Source organism: Barbus barbus (genome assembly GCF_936440315.1).
Source record: "Barbus barbus genome assembly, chromosome: 43".
Taxonomy (NCBI): domain Eukaryota; kingdom Metazoa; phylum Chordata; class Actinopteri; order Cypriniformes; family Cyprinidae; genus Barbus; species Barbus barbus.
This window is the reverse complement of record NC_136721.1, coordinates 12,203,068-12,221,951: the sequence shown is the minus strand read 5'-3', so window position 1 is coordinate 12,221,951 and position 18,884 is coordinate 12,203,068. Positions and strand designations below refer to the sequence as shown.

Here is an 18,884-nt window from a genome sequence, read left to right as displayed (position 1 = left end):
AGATGTGTTCACAAAGCGACCCTACTACAGTGTCAGTGAAATTCACAACAAGTGCTGTAAAGTTGTTAACATGATTGATTAGTTCAAAAATCAGAGGTGACCTGGCTAAACATTTAACTAGGCAGTCTTTCCCTATAAAAACTGATCTATTCTCCGTACCTCTTATCCTCTGTTGGATCGCGGGATATAGAATATACATATATATTGATATATATAGATACAATTGTTCAACATTCAAAACAATGCAGGGGTATAACAATATATCGTGTCACAATATATTGTAATACAAAAATGAAAATGTATAGTGGATAGCGACAATATTGTGTACCAAAAATGAAAGCATTTTGAAATTTATTTTTACGTTAGGTCAAGTAAGATTTATTGTCTTTCTTCTACAGTATATATGTTGAAACATAGCCTACAGTGGAGAGAAATGTTGTAGGCTACCTCTGCGGTAAAAGTTTAAACAAGTATAAAACTACACACAGACAACCTACTGAAAGGAGTAGGCTAATCTAATTATACAAATAGGCTACTATAATCAAACTAGTTCAAGTTCAGGTGAGCTTTATTGTGATTCAGCTATATAAATGTACCAAAATATAATCTAAACATTAATATCCCTTATGAAAATTAGCCATGGTTTTACTAAATAAATACCATGGTATTTGTAGTAAAGCTGCCTATATTGAAATGGTAACCTGCAAAAAAAACATGGTTACCACACTTTTACAATAGTAAAAACAATTTTGATTTTCATAAGGGATATCATAGTTTATTATCATATTTATGTTTATATATAGTAATATACATGCCTTGTACAACATTTAAAACTAAAAGTGGCCTGTAAGGAGATATTTCATATTTCAACCAATATACCAGCAGATTTTATTCTGACAATAGCCTGTTTGGAAAAATTCAACAAAAATTATGTAGCTTTTTATATATGGCCGAGCAACATTTTAACTCGTGAAGTTAAGAATAAAAGGCTACGGTCAGGAATTATATTAGTGGCTCTTTAAAATGCAAACGTTGGTCATCTGAGTCACTCCTAGAAGAGTCCTCGCTGTCCAGAGTTTGTCTTCACCCGTGTAGCACGCTGTTTATTAAACCACTGTTTATTAAAATGATGAATTTAGTATTATATCAGCGTGATCCTATCACTTGATCCTTCTCCCCAATTGACAGGACAAGAGTGACACCAGAAAATAAATATTCATCATTTTGCTAAGCTAAAAAATACGTAATTATTTTAGACAAATAATTGCACAGTTACATCATTTAAAAAAAAGAGTTTTAGATATTGCACTAATAATGTGATTTGTTTTCATTTTTTTTTTTTTATAATTAATGACCTCTTGGGTGATATTACTATATCTGATAAAAGTGAGTGAAAAAAAGTGAGTGAAGTGACATTCAGCCAAGTATGGTGACCCATACTCGGAATTCGTGCTCTGCATTTAACCCATCCAACGTGCACACACACAGCAGTGAACACACACACACCGTGAACACACACCCGGAGCAGTGGGCAGCCATTTTATGCTGCGGCGCCCGGGGAGCATTTGGGGGTTCAGTGCCTTGCTCAAGGGCACCTCAGTCGTGGTATTGAGGGTGGAGAGAGCGCTGGACATTCACTCCCCCCACCTACAATCCCTGCCGGCCCGAGACTCGAACCCACAACCTTTGGATTACAAGTCCGACTCTCTAACCATTAGGCCACGACTGCCCCTAACATTAGGCCTATCACTGCCCCTGATACTAAATTAAATTGTCTAAGCTTTCATTTTTGGTACACGATATTGTTGCTATCTATTATACATTTGCATCGTTTTGAATGTTGAACAATTGTATCTATATATATCAATATATATGTATATTCTATATACCGCGATCCAACAGAGGATAAGAAGTACGGAGAATAGATCAGTTTTTATAGGGAAAGACTGCCTAGTTAAATGTTTAGCCAGGTCACCTCTGATTTTTGAACTAATCAATCATGTTAACAACTTTACAGCACTTATTGTGAATTTCACTGACACTGTAGTAGGGTCGCTTTGTGAACACATCTAAATGGTTAATTATAGATCTAGTAGGACAGAAACTCACCTGTTGCCCACTCATATTGGTCTGAAAAGGTAAAGAGGTGTTTCAGGTCTTGGGAGACTAGCGTAAATTGACCAACAGCGCCATCTGCTGTTTTGGAAAAGAAAGTTGCTCAATTGCACATGTGAGAAAATCTGCCTGCACACGTGTGAGAAAATCAAGCCAAGTTTCCTCATAAAAAGGCAAATGAGTCTCACAGTTGTAACACACAATACATATATTTGTCCATACCTCTGCATTTTCTCTCAAATAGAGTTTTGTATTTGAAAATCACTTTGCGTTTGTTTGAAAGGCGAGTTTTTCTTTGCAAAGCAGATTGTGTTTGTTTGCAAAACACTGGATTTGTTTGATAAATATTGGCACAAAAATCGCTCCATAAGATACACTCTAAAAAATGCTGGGTTAAATACAACCCAGCGCTGGGTAAAATATGGACGAACCCAACGATTGGGTTGTTTAGACCCAGCGGTTGGGTTAAACAATTAACCCAATTGTTGGTTGAACACAACCCAGCATGTGTTCTGTCCAATAATTACCCAGCACTGGGTTGTATTTAATAAATAAAAGCTACTACTGTAACATTTTAAATAAATATTGTTATATTATTTTAATTGTGTGTGTGTGTGTGTGTGTGTGTGTGTACTTGTTTATGCTAAATTGTGAGGACCAAATGTCCCCACAAGGGTAGTAAAACCTGAAATTTTTGACATTGTGGGGACCAGCCTCAGGTCCCCATGAGGGAAAATTTAAAAAACTAATAAATAATTAAAAATAGTAAATTATGTTTATCTGAAAATGTAGCAATGCAAACAAGTTTCCTGTAAGGGGTATGTTTAGGGTTAGGGGATAGAAAATATTGTTTGGTCAGTATAAAAGTAATATGGAGAGTCCCCACAATTCACGTGTGTGTGTGCGTGCGTGCATGTGTGTGTGTGTGTTGAATTATACCACTATGGTATGATGTTTTGCATTAAATCAGAAATAGGTAGAAGCATTGTCACTATAGTCTCGGATCTTTTTTGGCCCTACCTCTTAGAATGACCCCCACACGCTTCTTTCTACATTTCTATCTCGCTTTACTCCCTCCCATACCTCTTATGCACCCAGTGACACATACAGTATACCCATGTGGTTCTGTCTGCCATAGTGTAACAGCTGTATAAGTATAGGTGCAGAACTGTTTGTGAAATCTGCCACTGGATCAGATGAAAGGCTGATGTCTGACTTATTGACTGAAGAATAACCCATTTATGTCTGAGGTATGCTGCAAACTTACAAATCTCACGTCAGTGCACAACAGATAGATAAAGATGCCATTCAGAATTACACAGTATACTTGTTCTAATCAGCCTTGTTTCTCTGTTTCTTGTCTTTCAGCTCATGGCAGGCTCTAATGGTACTGAGGATGTCCCTTTCATTTATCAGCAAATCTTTAAGGTAGAAATGGATGCTGGGCCCAAAACTAAAATTTCAGTGCTTATGCTGATATCTCTGTTCTTCTTTTTTGTAAATTGTGTGATGTTCTTTGCCCTGAGAAGCAAGTGTGTATTCCATGAGACGCCCCGCTACATTCTTTTTGGCCACATGCTTATGAATGACTCTGTGCTTTTGCTCCTCACAACTATCATGTACACTATGGGCGTGTATTACCTTCAAGTAACCAGAGCCATCTGCACTCTGTTAGTTGTTACCTCCTATTGCACTTTCCGTAACGCTCCTCTGACACTAGCACTGATGTCTGTGGAGCGGTACGTGGCGATCTGCTTCCCTCTGAGGCACTGCAACATCGCCACGCCAAAAAGAACTGGAATCGCCATAGGAATCATCTGGTTTCTTAGTTCTATAAATATTATAACAGACATAATTTTTGTGTTAATTATAAATCCAAGCTTATTTGTAGAGGTTTTATTTTGCACACAAGAAAAACTGTTTTTATTCAAATGGCAGCTGGATAAAACTCAAGGGTTTGATGTTCTTTATTTTGTGTCTGTTGCAGTGATCATAATTTTCACATACATTAGCATTATGATCACAGCCAGGTCTGTTTCCTCTGATAAAGATTCTGCTAAGAAAGCCCTCAAAACGGTGCTCTTGCACTTGATTCAGCTGGGACTGTGTCTAACTTCTTTCCTGTATGCTACAATAAACAAAGCACTATACACAGTGTCTGACAGCTCTTCTCTCTTCATAAATCTCAGATATCTAAATTTTCTTATTCTTCTTATGCTGCCGCGCTGCCTGAGTCCTCTGATCTATGGTATGAGAGATGAAGCCCTGTGGCCCTTATTCAAATATTATTTCTGCTATCGTTCAGGCAAAATAAGGCCCTCTGTTAATGTACATTAACTGTATGATATATGAAATAATTTGCACAATGGTAATTGCAACAAACTGTTTCATCATTATGAATGCCATATTTAAACACGTTTATCTGAAAAAGAAAACAGAACCATATACTTTTATATTAAATTGCATTATTTTTCATGCTTTCATTTTATTTTTCTTTCTGTTATAAATGTCTTGCTGCTAAAATAACACAATCTCTGTTAACTGGTTCTTATAAGAATCATTAAAATATATGCAGACAGCTTGTATTATGCACATATACACTTTTGACTGTAAAAAGACACACTTTAAAGCTATTGTATCTATCAACAGCATAAATTATGTATATACAAATAAAACACCCTTATCTGAGATTTGAATTTGAGCAATACTGTATTGAATAATTAACAGTATAAAAATGGTTTAAAGTATCAATCTATCTTCTGTTCAAATTATTGCACTTCTTGATGTATTTTGTTTGTATATAGATTATATCGCTAGATTTACATATTAGAAGAGACAGAACTGCTTCTCTTACACCACTGACCAAAACGCAATTTTTATGTTAAGCTTCTTCGTTGGTCATATATAAAATTGCATGATATAACGTGTAAATCAGAAGAGAAGAGCAAAGAATATAATTTTATGTCATGCACAGAATAAATAAGGGCTTGGTATTGATACATATTTCCAGATTTGATTTGGATTTATAAGATCTCAATCTTATTCCAATTCATTTTGGTATATTTCAGTTATAATATCCAATTTGCTTCCACTGAATACCTCTGCTAATACTGTAAATTATAAATGAGCGCAGACTGCGGAAACCTCTTTATTTCCCTTGAAATCAGCAACAACTAATATTTTGAACACAACATGATGCAATCATCCTAATTACAACAACAAACAAGCAAGGCATCAGAGGAAATGCAAAAGAAATCAGTTCGGGGGAAAATAAAAATTTAAATATACATAATGAATTGAAATAAGTATTATTATTTCCTGCCAAAATAGCCAAGAGAATCGTAATGATTACAGCAAACATACATAAAGTCATACAAAACTGAATATAATTTAAGAATGAAGTGCAAAGAATGAGTTGGCAGCAGAGGCGTCACCATGGTTTTGGTTGTTCTGTAACCCCCCGTGGAGAGCAGAGAGGGACGACATCGCTGGGTGAAGACTACGAGTGAAGGCTACACGTCGTCTGTTGAAGAAAACGACACACAGAAGACAAAGCGAGAGATTAGAAAACCAAAAATATGAATTTTCTTTTATACGATTCAGTCAACGCTTGACTTCTCACCAGGGGAAACCCTCTATGAATTCAGTGAACTTGTGACGGACCATGAAGGTGGCTAGAGCATCAGCTACCTGCATCAGATATCAGAGATCAGAAGAAGCAAATGCAACACAAGTGAACATGTTTTCTATCACTGTGATATAAAACAGACATACTTTTTCCGGGGCATCTTCATGAACCGCATGGCCACATTGTGGCAGAACCTGCATCTGGAACTTTCCTATAATAATAATAATAATAATAATAATAATAATAATAACAACCACAAAAGACATGAAGGACCTTCTGGCTACAGCAACGTGATGTGCTGTACTATAAAGAGCAAGAATATAAATGCTTTACCTTGCATTTGCCCAATGGTAAGATCTTTATCAAGCCTGTCAACACCTATGGGAGACACATTACTCATTAAGAGTTGTTTTTTACACTGAGTAAGTCGAAAAGACAAATGTCTAAGTGTTCTTACCAGCCAGCAGAAGGAGTTTTGGCACAGAGCAGGTGAGAAAGAGAGAAGACAGTCCTTTAAACCAGCCCTCCCAGTACTTCTCCGTCTTTGAGAGTTCAATACGCCAGGTGTACAGACATTCTTTCTTTATCTGCCAAATAGGAAAATCGTCAAAACATTTGTACATAAAATGATGCTTAATGTTCATTGTGAAACATACTTAGATGTACAATAATGTAAGGGATAAAAAGTCTCTCATGCTCACCAAGGCTGCATTTACTGAAACATATAATACCTCTTGGTCATCCTCTTTCTTCCTTTTGTGGTTGGATTCACCTTCTTCTTCATCCTCCTCTTCTTCTTCAATAATGCCTTCACTGATGCTCTTGGAAACCCCTGGACTACTCAATGGCTCTTCACATCTAAACGTCCGAAGACAACTAATCAGTGCAATACATACAGTAGCTAAACATCTCTACAAATTTACAACAATTTGTGGAGCTAGTTAAGGGAACCAATACTAGGGAATACTTACTTTTTCACCTGTCCAACCATGGACACTCGTGCAGATTCAACATTCCTGATCTGACCACTTTTCACGCTGGTAAAAAAAAAACATCAATCTTTATTAGAGCAGTGTGTGTGTGTGTTTACAAATTTTAATGTTAGGTGTTAAAAATCAATGTGCAATTAATCAAATGACACTCCTATGTTTTAGATATTACAGGACTAATTTAATTTTTAAACAACTGTCACTGGATATTATTTTCAAAAGTATATTGAAAACTTTGTACCTCCATTCTATTGCATTCTCCACAGATTTAAATGTTTTTGGTCGACTCCTCAGAAAGTTTTGCATGCTGTTCAAGGCATCCATTGCTGTACCTGAATGAGCAAAACTACATTAAATGTATGCATAAATATAAAGCATAGTCACATATAATCAAACTGCCCTGAAATCAAAACATATAGCGGTTTCATAATGGTTTGGTGGATATCTTACAGCAATAACTATGCAACTCCACTGATTGAAACTCTGAGGTGTAAATAAAGTTATTTTTCAATGCATGCAACAATCGTGGCCAATCAGAAATCACAGCGATTGCTCGTGCAGTGTGTTTTGGGCTTAAGAATAAGAGGTGAAAACTTACCTTCCACTACATCAATAACACAAAGGCCAAGCAGTGATGGCACGTGATTGGCTGCAGCCGTGTGAACTGCTATTGCTCCACCCATGCTGTGACCAATAATCATGATGGGAGGTGGGTTTTCACCATAAAGTGCCTCCACCACTTTTCCAATATCCCTGAAAGAAAGTAACATTTCTAAATTAAATGCTGCTTTGTACAGACCTTGAGAGATGAGAGATGAGTATGTACTCACTTGGCCATTGTTTCAGCAGACAGGTCATCGGGGTTCTTTGCTTTAGTATCACCTGAATGATATGAGAATATGTACCATTTGAAGACTGCTCAGTTAAATCATACATTGTGTTCATCACATGCATGTTATTGACCTATGTGATTATAAAATCAACAGCTTATGGCTTGTTATCAGCTAATTAACTAAAACAAAGACATTTTCTGAAATAAAAGAGCTTGAAATCCCTTACCATGTCCTCTGAGGTCCATAGCTACAACCCTGCAGTTAATTCGGCTGCATATAACAGACTGAAAATACAAACATTGGATAACATAAATTATAATAATATTAATAATCATATAAGTTAAATATTAATATAATCTATGTGTGTGTGTGTGTGTGTGTTTGTGTATTATATATATATATATATATATATATATATATATATATATATATATATATATATATATATATATATATATATATATATATATATATATATATATAAAATAAATAAATAAAATTTTTTATCTTTTATCTGATCAAAAATATAATAAAACAGTAATATTTTGAAATATTATTACAGTTTAGTACTGTTTTCTATTGTAATGCAGTATATATTTTAAAATGTAATATATATATATATATATGTAATTTTATATTTATATTATCTAAAAATTCTTTCAAACTTAAAAAAAAAATCCTATTACCACAAAATTTTGAACGATGCATATTTATCCATACATATAATATACATACTGTATATTAGTGCACAGTACAGACAAGGTCACAAATTTTTCCACATCTGTCTATTTGGCCACATACACACTGCAAGTTTTAGGAGTGACAACCGCATTTAAATGTGGGAGTGAGTCCCGTAAATTATCGCCCCATGTGTGTACGGAACAGCAGTCATTTCCTCATTTGTAACCATAGCAACATTTTGGCTTCTTGCAGGAGTGAAGAAGAATTTAGCTGTGTTTGTTATCTGCCATTTTTTGGCTAAAGACTCTTTTTATCCATCGATTTTAAACTACCGCTGATAGACGTGCTGTGTTTTGATTATGCTCGGGAGGCTGCTTTAGGGAGCACTGTCTTGCAGTGTTGCCATGTCCTCATAATTACAAGCGCTTTTAGGCATTTTGTTTGGTCTTAGCTCATAAAGCTAGGCCCTTTATGGCGTTAGTAAAGTGGTCTGTTGCGGATATGAGATTTTTTTGGTGGTATAAAACAAAGCATTTGGGTGTTTTACTGATTTTCTGCTTGTCCTTGTTTGTTGTTTTTCTTTCTGTGACGATCTGGCAACACAATTTTATCGCAGGGCTCGTGAGCGCAACTAGCCCCGTGTCAAAATGTGCTAAGTTAAGACTTCTTTCACTGTTATTTTCTTGCATCTCACAAAGAGATGAAGACACATTTCTGATGCACGCTCAAATACGTCATTAACAACTAGTTGTTCGGTTCCGTACACACTGCGTAGAATTTCAGGTTGTCACGCGGTTGTCACTACTGTATTTTAGTGAATTATGTATGTACAGAATGCGATTAAAGGTGGGGTATGTAATTTTTCAAAAACGCTTTAGAAAACTGAGTCGGGGCCGATTCCCAAAACAAACTTGCAGCCAATCAGCAGTAAGGGGCATGTCTACTCATGATGTGGAGGAGAGAGCATTCAGTGCACAGGACGGATATTAGACGAGCCGAGCGACCGAAAGATAAAGATGGCGGATAAAAAACAAAATAGGGGCGTGTTTGTTTTGGTGATTTCAAATATCAACATTGGCTACCAGAAATCGCTTACCTCACCTTTAAGAATAAAAGGTGAACTGACAACTGAATTTAACTGCAGTGTGTACATGGCCTTTAACATGCATGAAGTACCATTAAAAACAATGTATTATAATTAGTCAAGTAGTGAGGTACGGCTTTGTGAGATGACAGAAACTCACAGTGAAGACTGCCCAGGACAGTGCAGAGTGACCTCCTCCATGAAGGAGCATCAGGACGGGACCAAGAGAGCCACTGCTGTAAATTCTAAATGTGTACAAAGGAGTAAAGGAATGCTTCACAGAATAGAATGGGAGAATCTGAAATGTCATAGCATATGAGCTACATAAAGAGTCTTCACAACAATAAACGAAGGATATGTCTTTGCTGTTGTCATTTTCCACCTCCACGTCCTCCATGGTTTCGAAGTACTGACTCCAGGGCAGAGGAGTAAAATCTCGTTTCCTTCCTGGTCTGTACAGAGATGGGAGAACCAAACACAGTAACATCCAAATGTGCGTTTTATACATATATTTTTACTAGTGGTAAAGTGTGAAAATGATCATCAATCAGAAGAAAGATGATGGGAATAATTCACAAAAGAGAAACAACTCCATCATTAAGGCGTTTTAACTTTAAACCGTTGCTTCTGACCAAAAAAACTAGTTCAGAATCCATAATAATGTTTCATCCCCTGTTGTCGTCTCACATTAATTCACTGACATATTTGTTTAGAGCTATTTTAGACTGTTTTCACTTAAACAGTGCTTGATATGTGCATATTTCTCTCATGATTCAGATGAGATATATGAGGATAGAGGACTCTTATTTTAACTGGAAGTAACTGTTTGAAGTTAAAGATGTCTGTGATGGATTTGTTTATTACAAACACACAGCTTTTCACTTCACAAGACCCTAACTGATGGACTCGAGTCTTGTGGATTACTTGTCTATTACTGTTTTCACCAGCTTGTTTGAACTCTTATTCTGACGGCACCCATTCACTCCAGAGGATCCATTGATGAGCAAGTGATGTACGATACATTTCTTCATAGCTACACTTTGGATAGCCGGAGGGTGAGTATACTTTCAGCAAATGTTCATTTTTTTTTAGTCATTTACGCAAATCTTTCATATAAGGTGATAATTTATCAACTCTTTTTAATATGTGGTTTGAAAAATAAAGTAATTTACAAGCAGGTATCAAACACATTTCTAATACATTATATTTCTAGAAACTTTCTTTTCGCCCGCTCACTTATTGGTTCTCGGTTCATATGAGTAGTATATCTCAGACGGCTGTTGAATGGCGAACCGCTTGAGTAACGTTAGATTTAATCTGGTTTTGAGAATTTATCGACTCAAAAGAACGATTCGGACATTGCTATCGAGTGAGTCGTGATCCCGGTGGCTGGATTAGACAGGAGGGGGCCGCAGACAGTCAGAGAAGCTCAGTTGTATCGTTGATGGCTTTTACCTCAATCAAGGCATGTTTGTCATTCTGTGCAATAAATATGGAAATAGATAAACACACATATAAGCAATAGACCCCGAGATGACTCGTCACTTCATGGATCTTCTAACGTAGATCGATAGGGTTGTTAAAACACCTTGTATGCACTAATGTGCATATGATTATGACTAAAAGATATGATTAAAGCGTAAACTCACCCCATTCTTAATTTAACGTTAGATCCCGACTGCAAACCTGCCATTGGGGGTTTGGAGGCTAGCAAATTCAAATGCAACTGTTTCTCCATGGTGTGAGGAAAACAAAACCCTTTGAGCACGTAAAGCGTCTAAGCCCTCTTTGCACCATACGAGTCCTCTTCTATAAATTATAGTTGTACACTTTACAAATTAACGATAATTCAGACTAGATCAGCAGACAGGTACAGAAATCTGTTCACACAAGTAGTCTCCGCCCACCAGTATTTTTGCCCAGCGTGCATTATGGGAAATGTAGTCATTTAACGGTTTCTTAATGCTGAAGCTGACGTGACGGCGCATGGGAAAAAACTACAACTAACAGAAAACACAAGTTTTAGCTCCTTGGCACGTAATCCAGCATGAAAAATATGACGTAATGCAATACAAAGGATGATAGCGAGATTGATAATCGCTGTACTGTTTTGTTTTTGTCATTTAAAGATATAATGATAATAAAAAAAAATAAAAAGGTTGATCATCGTCAGTGCCCTTTATTAGTGCGTTCTAAATATCGCGAAATTATTTGTGCACCTTTTCTAAAATCATTGACCACTTTTATAGCTTTAATGCAACATCTTTCTGGTATGGTCATTTTCACAAAAATAAATATAATTTGATTTTGTTTTATTAAAAAAAAAAACTATTTAAATTAAACTCGAAGATCTGTTGATTTTACTTTACCTTCACTTTCTATTTTATTAAATGTTAGACGTTAAAATTGTAACTGAAAACCAATTTCCTTTCGTAATGCAAAGCAGTGTAAACGTATTGCATTGCAGTTATTTTTACTGACATTACTTTTGATAGCAGTTATGATTGTGAAGTGCTATGAGAAATGGCAATCACAATGATCATAATAATTGTGCATAGTATTTTCATAGGACTGGATCAGAGAACAGACAAAAAAGAGAGACTAGACATTTTTCTCCTCAACTGCTTTAATAGATGATTATCACTCATTAACAGAAGTTACTTTTCAGGGCAGGATCACTGGTATATGGTCAAATAAAATAAAATAATAAATAATATCAACGAAGCACCGTATGGATAAAAGGGCGTGAAACTAAGTGGCCTACATTCAGTAAAAACGTGTAATTAAAAACAAAAACAAAATCCTTGCAAAAACATCAAGCAGGGAAACCTACTTTGGACCTAGTTTGTGCTAATCATAAAAAAAAACCTAAACATTCACAGTTCAGTAAAAAGAAAACGAATGAAAATTGCCACAGCAATGACTTTTTTCCCTTTTAAGACATATTTAGGGGCTTCAATAGACTATTCAGTGAAATCCCAGAATGCAACACTGCCAATGAACTCTCTGTGAAGCACCATGAATTAAATCACACTCAAGCCACAGTTACAAAAGGATGCAAAAAATTCAAACACAAGGGCCGACAAAAAGAAACCTGTGGAGCTACAGTAAAACACAAATTGGTTTGTAAAATCTGAATCATAAGAGCAAATCCTCAAAGGCAGGAGTCAGAAATGTGTCTGGATGCTTCGCCACCCTCCAGGCTTCAGTATAGTCAGCAGTGCCACTCACACACCGCACCACAGCGCTCCCTGGAGGACTCCACACAAACAACATCAAACCAACACTCGCAAACAAAACAAGGAACTCTGTGAAATTTCAAACACAAAAATGCAAATAGCCATGTCAAAACAGGGAAGGCTGTTCATTTTTGGACGTGAATGGACAATAGAAACGGAAACAGTGCTTGGAAAGATATGTGCACGTCTCCCCTCAGTGCATCAGAGGGTGAGGGGGAAATCTTCACATTCCGGCAGGACTTGGAGGAGAGAGTGGAGGAAGAGACATTACTTCTTCCAGATGGTGTAAAACACCCATCTGAGTCAACATGTTAAGGAACAGTCAATTCAAGTGATATGAGGGTTTCCTTGACAAAAACTTCAGTGGACAACAAGAAAAAAACTAATTAAATTAAAGCAAACATTTATCAATTTAAAGTTATCTTGAAATCACTATATAAAAACTATATAATTGGCAAATGTTTGACAGAAAAAAAAACTAAATATAAATCATTTAACATAATTGTCATGATAAATGTATTTCACCACAAGAGAACTGAATTTAAAAAGGATACAGCTCCATATATGAGGGAACACACACCACCTCTTTGGAAAAATCCACTTTGCACGAAAGTCTCCCCAAAAGCTTTTCATATTCACTGAGCGCATCAGTCAGATTCACACAATTACCCTACAGGCAGAAAATAACATATTAGCATATTAAAGGAATGGAAAAACAGCAAAACTTCACAGTAAATTGAACTACCCGCCCCTCTCACCTGTGTGAAGTACTTTCCACCAGGCCGCAGAACCCTAACGGAGAGGTCAAGGATGAGTCTCAGGAATTCCCATGTTGAATCTATAGAAGAATCCAGATCAAATTAATCAATGTAATACTTGTAAGGCTCAAAGTGTAGCTGCATATACAGTACACTAACCTTCCTCAGGTGCTGTGGAAATGGGGACAGCTGTCAAGTCATTTATAACATAATCAAACGTCCTCCCTTGCTCGGCAAACTTTTTCAGTACAGGAACACAGTCTTGAACCAAAACCTAAAACAAAAAAGGGGAAAATGAGAAAATGTGATATTCATTGTGGGAAATATACTTTCATTGTTAGCCATAAAGAGGCTGGCAGGAGCCCAGAGTTTGGGTAATTTCCCTCAACTGTCTATATTGCACTTGTTTCAAAAGCAGGAAAGGGGCCTCATTGTAACTTCAAGCATACAAATAGGTTTAGCAACTTTTGAACGGTCCTGAGAGAGAGCCAAAAAAAAAGGACAAATAACTGAGAATGAGTAATACAGTCCAATAGAACACTACCGTTAAAATGCTTGGGGTCAGTAGGAAGAAATTTATACTTTTATACAGCAAGGACTCATTAAATTGATCAAAAGTGACAGTATAGACATTTACAATCTGACAAAACATTTCACTCTCAAATAAATGCTGTTCTTTTTAACTTTAACATGATTCATCAGAGAATCATGACAAAAATGATAATAGTAAGTAATGTTTCTTCAGCACCAAATCAACACAGAATGATTTCTAAAAGACCATATGACACTAAATACTGAAGTAATGATACTGAAAACTCAGCTTTGCCATCACAGGAATAAATTTCATTTTAAAATATATTCAAATAGGAAACAGTTCTTTTAAATGTCATTGTATTTTTGATCAAATAAATGCAGTCAAAATGTCCTTGCACACTGAGTGCAAAATTTTATTATGCGTTTTTTTCATATTCGCCATACTAAAAACTCTGAAACCTTGCACATTGACTCCGATGTGTATTAATAAATTAAGAAAAAAAATTGCAAAACAATACAAAATAGTCTTGTAAGGATGATTTTGTTGTCCTCTGTCTGGGATGGACCCAATATTTCCCCTTTCTTTTTCTCTTTTAAAGAGGAAATATTGGGTCCATCCAATCAGTCTCTTTGTATTCCACACTTTGTTTGTCATACAGTGCTTTGTGCTGCGATACGAAGTGGATCAACTTGTTAGTGGCCCTTTTGGATTTTGGCATTCGCTTGCACGGTGGTTCTTAATGGTCAAAACACCTCTCAAAATGCTTGGTATGGATGCGAAAAATGCAGAAAATTGAACTCGATCCAACTCAGTGTGCAATGACCTTTAGTACCAATCCCAAACTTTTGAACTGAAGCTTTGCTGGTAACTGGGGGTGAAATAAATAAGAGCTTTAACTGATAAAATGTCACTACACAGACAATTCAATTCTTACCTCATAACAATCTCCCTTCAAGTTATCTAAAACATTCCCGCATGTCTTCCTCATGTGTTTCCGACATCCATCAATGACCAGTTCGTCAATGTAAATATTCAATTAAGGAAAGTAAAAACTAGTCAGACAGTTACAAATTACTGAGCTGTTTTTCATTTAAGCATAAAGGATATCTCAACCATGGTGATCATCTTTGGTTTGAGCTTCACCGCCTCATGGAGAATTCCACCGTCTCCTCCTCCCAGAATTAGTACCTCCTTTCCAGCATAGTGCTCTTTGCCGCTACCCATAATGGCCTGAGTGTAGGGCAGATCACTTTCTGCCAGATCTGACATTCAATCACACTAAATTACCACATGTTTCCACGGCACAATAACCCTAAAACTAGTAAATAAACAAGACCCTTTTTACTTACTGACATCCCCGTTAAGGATGAGTATATTGCCAAACTGCCGCGAGTGCAAGATTTTGATGTTCTGGTAGGCGGAGTCCTTCTCGTACACAACTTTATCAATATCGTATTCCATCAGCCTGCCGTCAGCCGTGGGCCAGTATCGGTCCACATCACTGCCTCGAACCAGCGCAGGGAGTCTGACAGGAAATATTCAGTTAAAAGATCTAAATAATGTCCCACAGGATACATGCTTGAAATGAGTAAACAATGAAGAGGTTTTATTTATGGAACTGATTCAGAATGAAAATACCTCTTGATCCTTTGGATATTTCCATCCAGGAGAGCTTTTAATTTATTCTCCAGTGCATTCAGTAGCTGCAAAGAAAACAGTCTTAATTATGACCTTCTAAATAAAGAGAAACAGGTTGAATCACTCATGCCTCATGGTTGATCTGAGGTCAGAATGATGTATGATCATGCTGTTATTTTTAACTTTCTATTCATCAAAAAAAAAAAAAAATAAATAAATAAAATCTTAATAAAAACATTTCTTGAGCAGCAAATCAGCATATTAGAACGATTTCTGAAGGTTCATGTGACACTGAAGACTGGAGTAATTTAGTTTAGTTTAATTTAATTTAGTCAAATTACATTAAATATTTTAAAATAGAAAGCAGTTATTTTAAAATGTAGTAACATTTCAAAATATTGCTGCTTTTACTGTATCTTTGAGCAAATAAATGCAGCCACAGTGAGCTTAAGAGACTCCTTTCCAAAACATGAAAAAAAAAAAAACAACCACCACAAATGTTTTGAATGATGGTATATAAACATAAACTTTAGGGTATGTCTGGAAATATAAGACATTTGACATTCATTGTGAGATTTGCTTAAGAAAAAATTTTTCTTTTTTTTTAAAGAAAAAATGTTCACCCAAAAATGAAAATTCTGTCATTAATTACTCATCCTCATGTCGCTCCAAACCCGTAAGACCTTCATTCATCTTCTGAACACAAATTAAGATATTTATGATGAAATCTGAAAGCTTTCTGACCCTCCATCGACAGCAACGCAACTGACATGTTCAAGGCCCAGAAAAGTAGTACAGACTTCATTAAACTAGTCCATGTGACATCAGTGATTCAACCTTAATTTTATGAAGCTACAAGAATACTTTGTGTGCAGAAATAACGACTTATTCATGAGAGTTCATCAAAAATATCTTAATTTGTGTTCCGAAGATGAATGAAGGTCTTATGGGTTTGGAACGACATGAGGGTGATTAATTAATGACAATTTTCATTTTTGGGTGAACTATCCTTTTAAGATTGACCTCAAGTTATCATGCATCCCTATTATCTCTATCAGTTCTGTTAACTTACATTATCTACTTGGGCTACATCATCCCCTTCAAGACACTGCAGGTCAAAGGTCACCAGACCATGGGAGTGCATTCGTAAGATGGCAAACCTGATCACAAGGAAAATATAGAAGCACAATTAAAACCTCAAAACTGCAGTCAAAAAATTATATGCAGCGCTCAGGCCAGATTCATCCCAGTTTAAGCCTACACAAAGCCCCAATAGCGGTTTACACAGCAAGCCGCACACAAAACAGGAAGTGAGTGCCAAAGCCTTTAGATCAGATGCACAAAGCCACTAAAATGACCCTGCACTCTTCTAAATGCTTTCCTTTGTTGCACAGAGGATGCACTTAACTGGCCAATCAATGGTCATCCTAAAGAGTGTCTGAACTCAGGAGCACACCTGGTGTTTTCAGTGGGGCATTTAGTCAGTGCACATTGGTCAGTTAGCTTTAACATTATGCTTAGCTGTTACAGAGCAAAAATGAAAAAGCTCCATGGAATTGAGACTGGTGGCTTTTTTTCATTGCTAAAAAATTCGATATAATGAGAGGGCAATCATTCATCACTCGTCATTCAAATTCAGATCCCTCCCGCTTTCAGCTAAACAAAACTTGAAGAATTTGTGCATACTGTGGCATGTTGCGAAAGAGGCAAAAGTGCTCACCTGCCATTCTTGCCGACAAAGGTTGCCAGATATCCATGTCCCTCCGAGTCGTGGATGTTCGCTGTCATTTCCTGCTCTTGAAATATAGACTGCAGGCCATGCACAGTTGCAGAGACATCAGCTAAAAAGAGAGGGGAAACAGACAGATTTGTTTATCAATAAAGATGACTGACTCTAAAGCCAATCTTATTACATTTACACACCCTAATGTTTTTCCAAAACTTTTTCTTGGTGAAACATAAAAGATATATAAAATATATTTTGAGAAATGGTTCAGTAAAAAAACAAACAAAAAAAACACATTTTTACCAACATTCTTCAAAACATGTAATGAAAGAAGGGGGGGAGGGGGGTCAACTATTCCTTTAAGAACTGAAAACGTAACTCACTATTCACATCATCGCAGCTTTCTTAAACTGAAAGTGAATGGTGACTGAGACAACATCTTTTGTTTTCCACAGAGGAAAGTCAGATCAGTTTTGAACAGCACGTGCGAAAAACTAATTTTCTTATACATCATTACATTTCATAATTTTCCCTTTAAAACTCACAAATCACAAATAAGTTGGGCCTGTTTTGTACATTAAATATGATAATTAATTTAATTGAGGGATTCAGATTGCTCTTAAATAAAAGGATATCTTGCAAAACAATCCATTTTAACCTAGTTTCGCACATCTACCCAAACTAGTCAATCCATATTGATTCCTAGCTATTCTACCGTAAAAAGTAGGGTAGAATTGTAACATACAGAAATGCAGCAGTAAATATATCTAATACAAACCCAAACACATAGTACATGATATCTGCACCTGTCACGCTGCTCACAAAACAGGTAACGTTAACGTTAAGGCATGTCAGTGTGCAAGTATGGACTACTGATCTTATCGGCTTGCGATATTATTATCGTAAGTAAGTTAGTAGCATTCGTAACTATAGGTAATATGTAAGAGGTAATGTTTCGTCTGCGAGCGCATATGTTCATATAAGAGCTTCATTCAAATGCAAGAAACACAGCCGACATTAGCCTCCGCTAACGCACCGCTATGCTACCCCCCTACAACTGGAAGGTCATTTATCAGAGCAAACGTCAGGAGGACAACAAAAGAAGCCATACGCTCGAATGCAATAACACATGCATCCCGTGGCCGTCTCGGCAATGCAGCAGTGGGACTGCAGCCTGGCCGCTATTATAAGAGACAATAAATCGCTTACAGAGCAGTTTCGAGGAGGCCCGCACGTCTGCAGTGCAACACGAGCCCTTCTCTTCTTCATTCATTTCACTCACATTTACCTGGCGCACGGAGCTTGAAGTCAAGGGTGTAATGTAGCACTGCCATGATGGGGTAAAGCCGTCTGCCATGCCTGGATGAGGCAGCCGGTGGTGAATCGGTGGAGAGTCTGTGGTGAGGAAGAGAGCGGAGGTGTGTGTTGTGTGCCCTCGCTCTGTCTGTCTCTCCGACTCACTCGAGCTCGGAAGTGGGTGGTAGTGCTGGGGAGGTTGATTCATCTCAGCGAATCGAATCTTTTGAATCCTTTCTTCACGGAGATTCGTTCACCAAGACTGTCCTGGGATCGGTCATTTTAGTTATTTTTTTCGTAACTCAAGCTAACCATCCAGCATGAGGTTCTTGTAGGCGAAAAGAGAACCTTCTTCAGTATAC

General features: G+C 36.8%; 3 protein-coding genes across 7 annotated transcripts; 1 reads left to right on the top strand and 2 right to left on the bottom strand.

Moving 5' to 3' along the window:
- Positions 1 to 3,486: 3,486 nt before the first annotated feature.
- Positions 3,487 to 4,452, top strand: LOC306862623 (odorant receptor 131-2-like; the record flags this gene model as incomplete). Its single annotated transcript, XM_079405525.1, has 1 exon — positions 3,487 to 4,452. The coding sequence occupies one exon, from the start codon at positions 3,487 to 3,489 to the stop codon at positions 4,450 to 4,452; it is 966 nt and encodes a 321-aa protein (XP_079261651.1).
- Positions 4,453 to 4,567: 115 nt separating this feature from the next.
- On the bottom strand, positions 4,568 to 11,261 carry LOC306862622 (protein phosphatase methylesterase 1-like; the record flags this gene model as incomplete). 3 transcript variants are annotated; one of them, XM_079405524.1, is made up of 14 exons in its annotated part: positions 10,980 to 11,261; positions 9,689 to 9,782; positions 9,491 to 9,583; positions 7,792 to 7,849; positions 7,563 to 7,614; positions 7,331 to 7,485; positions 6,974 to 7,064; positions 6,715 to 6,780; positions 6,475 to 6,601; positions 6,201 to 6,330; positions 6,077 to 6,121; positions 5,890 to 5,954; positions 5,738 to 5,805; positions 4,568 to 5,638 (listed from the first exon to the last, which is right to left on the bottom strand). In XM_079405524.1, coding segments are annotated over exons 1-14 (1,134 nt in total). In that variant the 5' UTR covers positions 11,069 to 11,261. The 3 variants fall into 3 exon arrangements, with proteins under 3 accessions (XP_079261650.1, XP_079261648.1, XP_079261649.1); XM_079405522.1 differs by having other exon boundaries at positions 6,445 to 6,601; positions 10,980 to 11,241; XM_079405523.1 differs by lacking the exon at positions 4,568 to 5,638 and having other exon boundaries at positions 5,734 to 5,805; positions 10,980 to 11,241.
- A 681-nt stretch (positions 11,262 to 11,942) lies between these two features.
- On the bottom strand, positions 11,943 to 18,705 carry LOC306862621 (spermine synthase-like). Of its 3 annotated transcripts, none has more exons than XM_079405520.1 (11): positions 18,509 to 18,705; positions 17,221 to 17,341; positions 16,573 to 16,660; positions 15,501 to 15,565; positions 15,212 to 15,387; positions 14,970 to 15,124; positions 14,797 to 14,886; positions 13,487 to 13,601; positions 13,328 to 13,407; positions 13,124 to 13,239; positions 11,943 to 12,867 (listed from the first exon to the last, which is right to left on the bottom strand). In XM_079405520.1, the coding sequence occupies exons 1-11, from the start codon at positions 18,558 to 18,560 to the stop codon at positions 12,837 to 12,839; spliced, it is 1,089 nt and encodes a 362-aa protein (XP_079261646.1). In that variant the 5' UTR covers positions 18,561 to 18,705; the 3' UTR covers positions 11,943 to 12,836. The 3 variants fall into 3 exon arrangements, with proteins under 3 accessions (XP_079261646.1, XP_079261647.1, XP_079261645.1); XM_079405521.1 differs by having other exon boundaries at positions 18,515 to 18,695; XM_079405519.1 differs by having other exon boundaries at positions 18,436 to 18,679.
- Between the last annotated feature and the right edge of the window lie 179 nt (positions 18,706 to 18,884).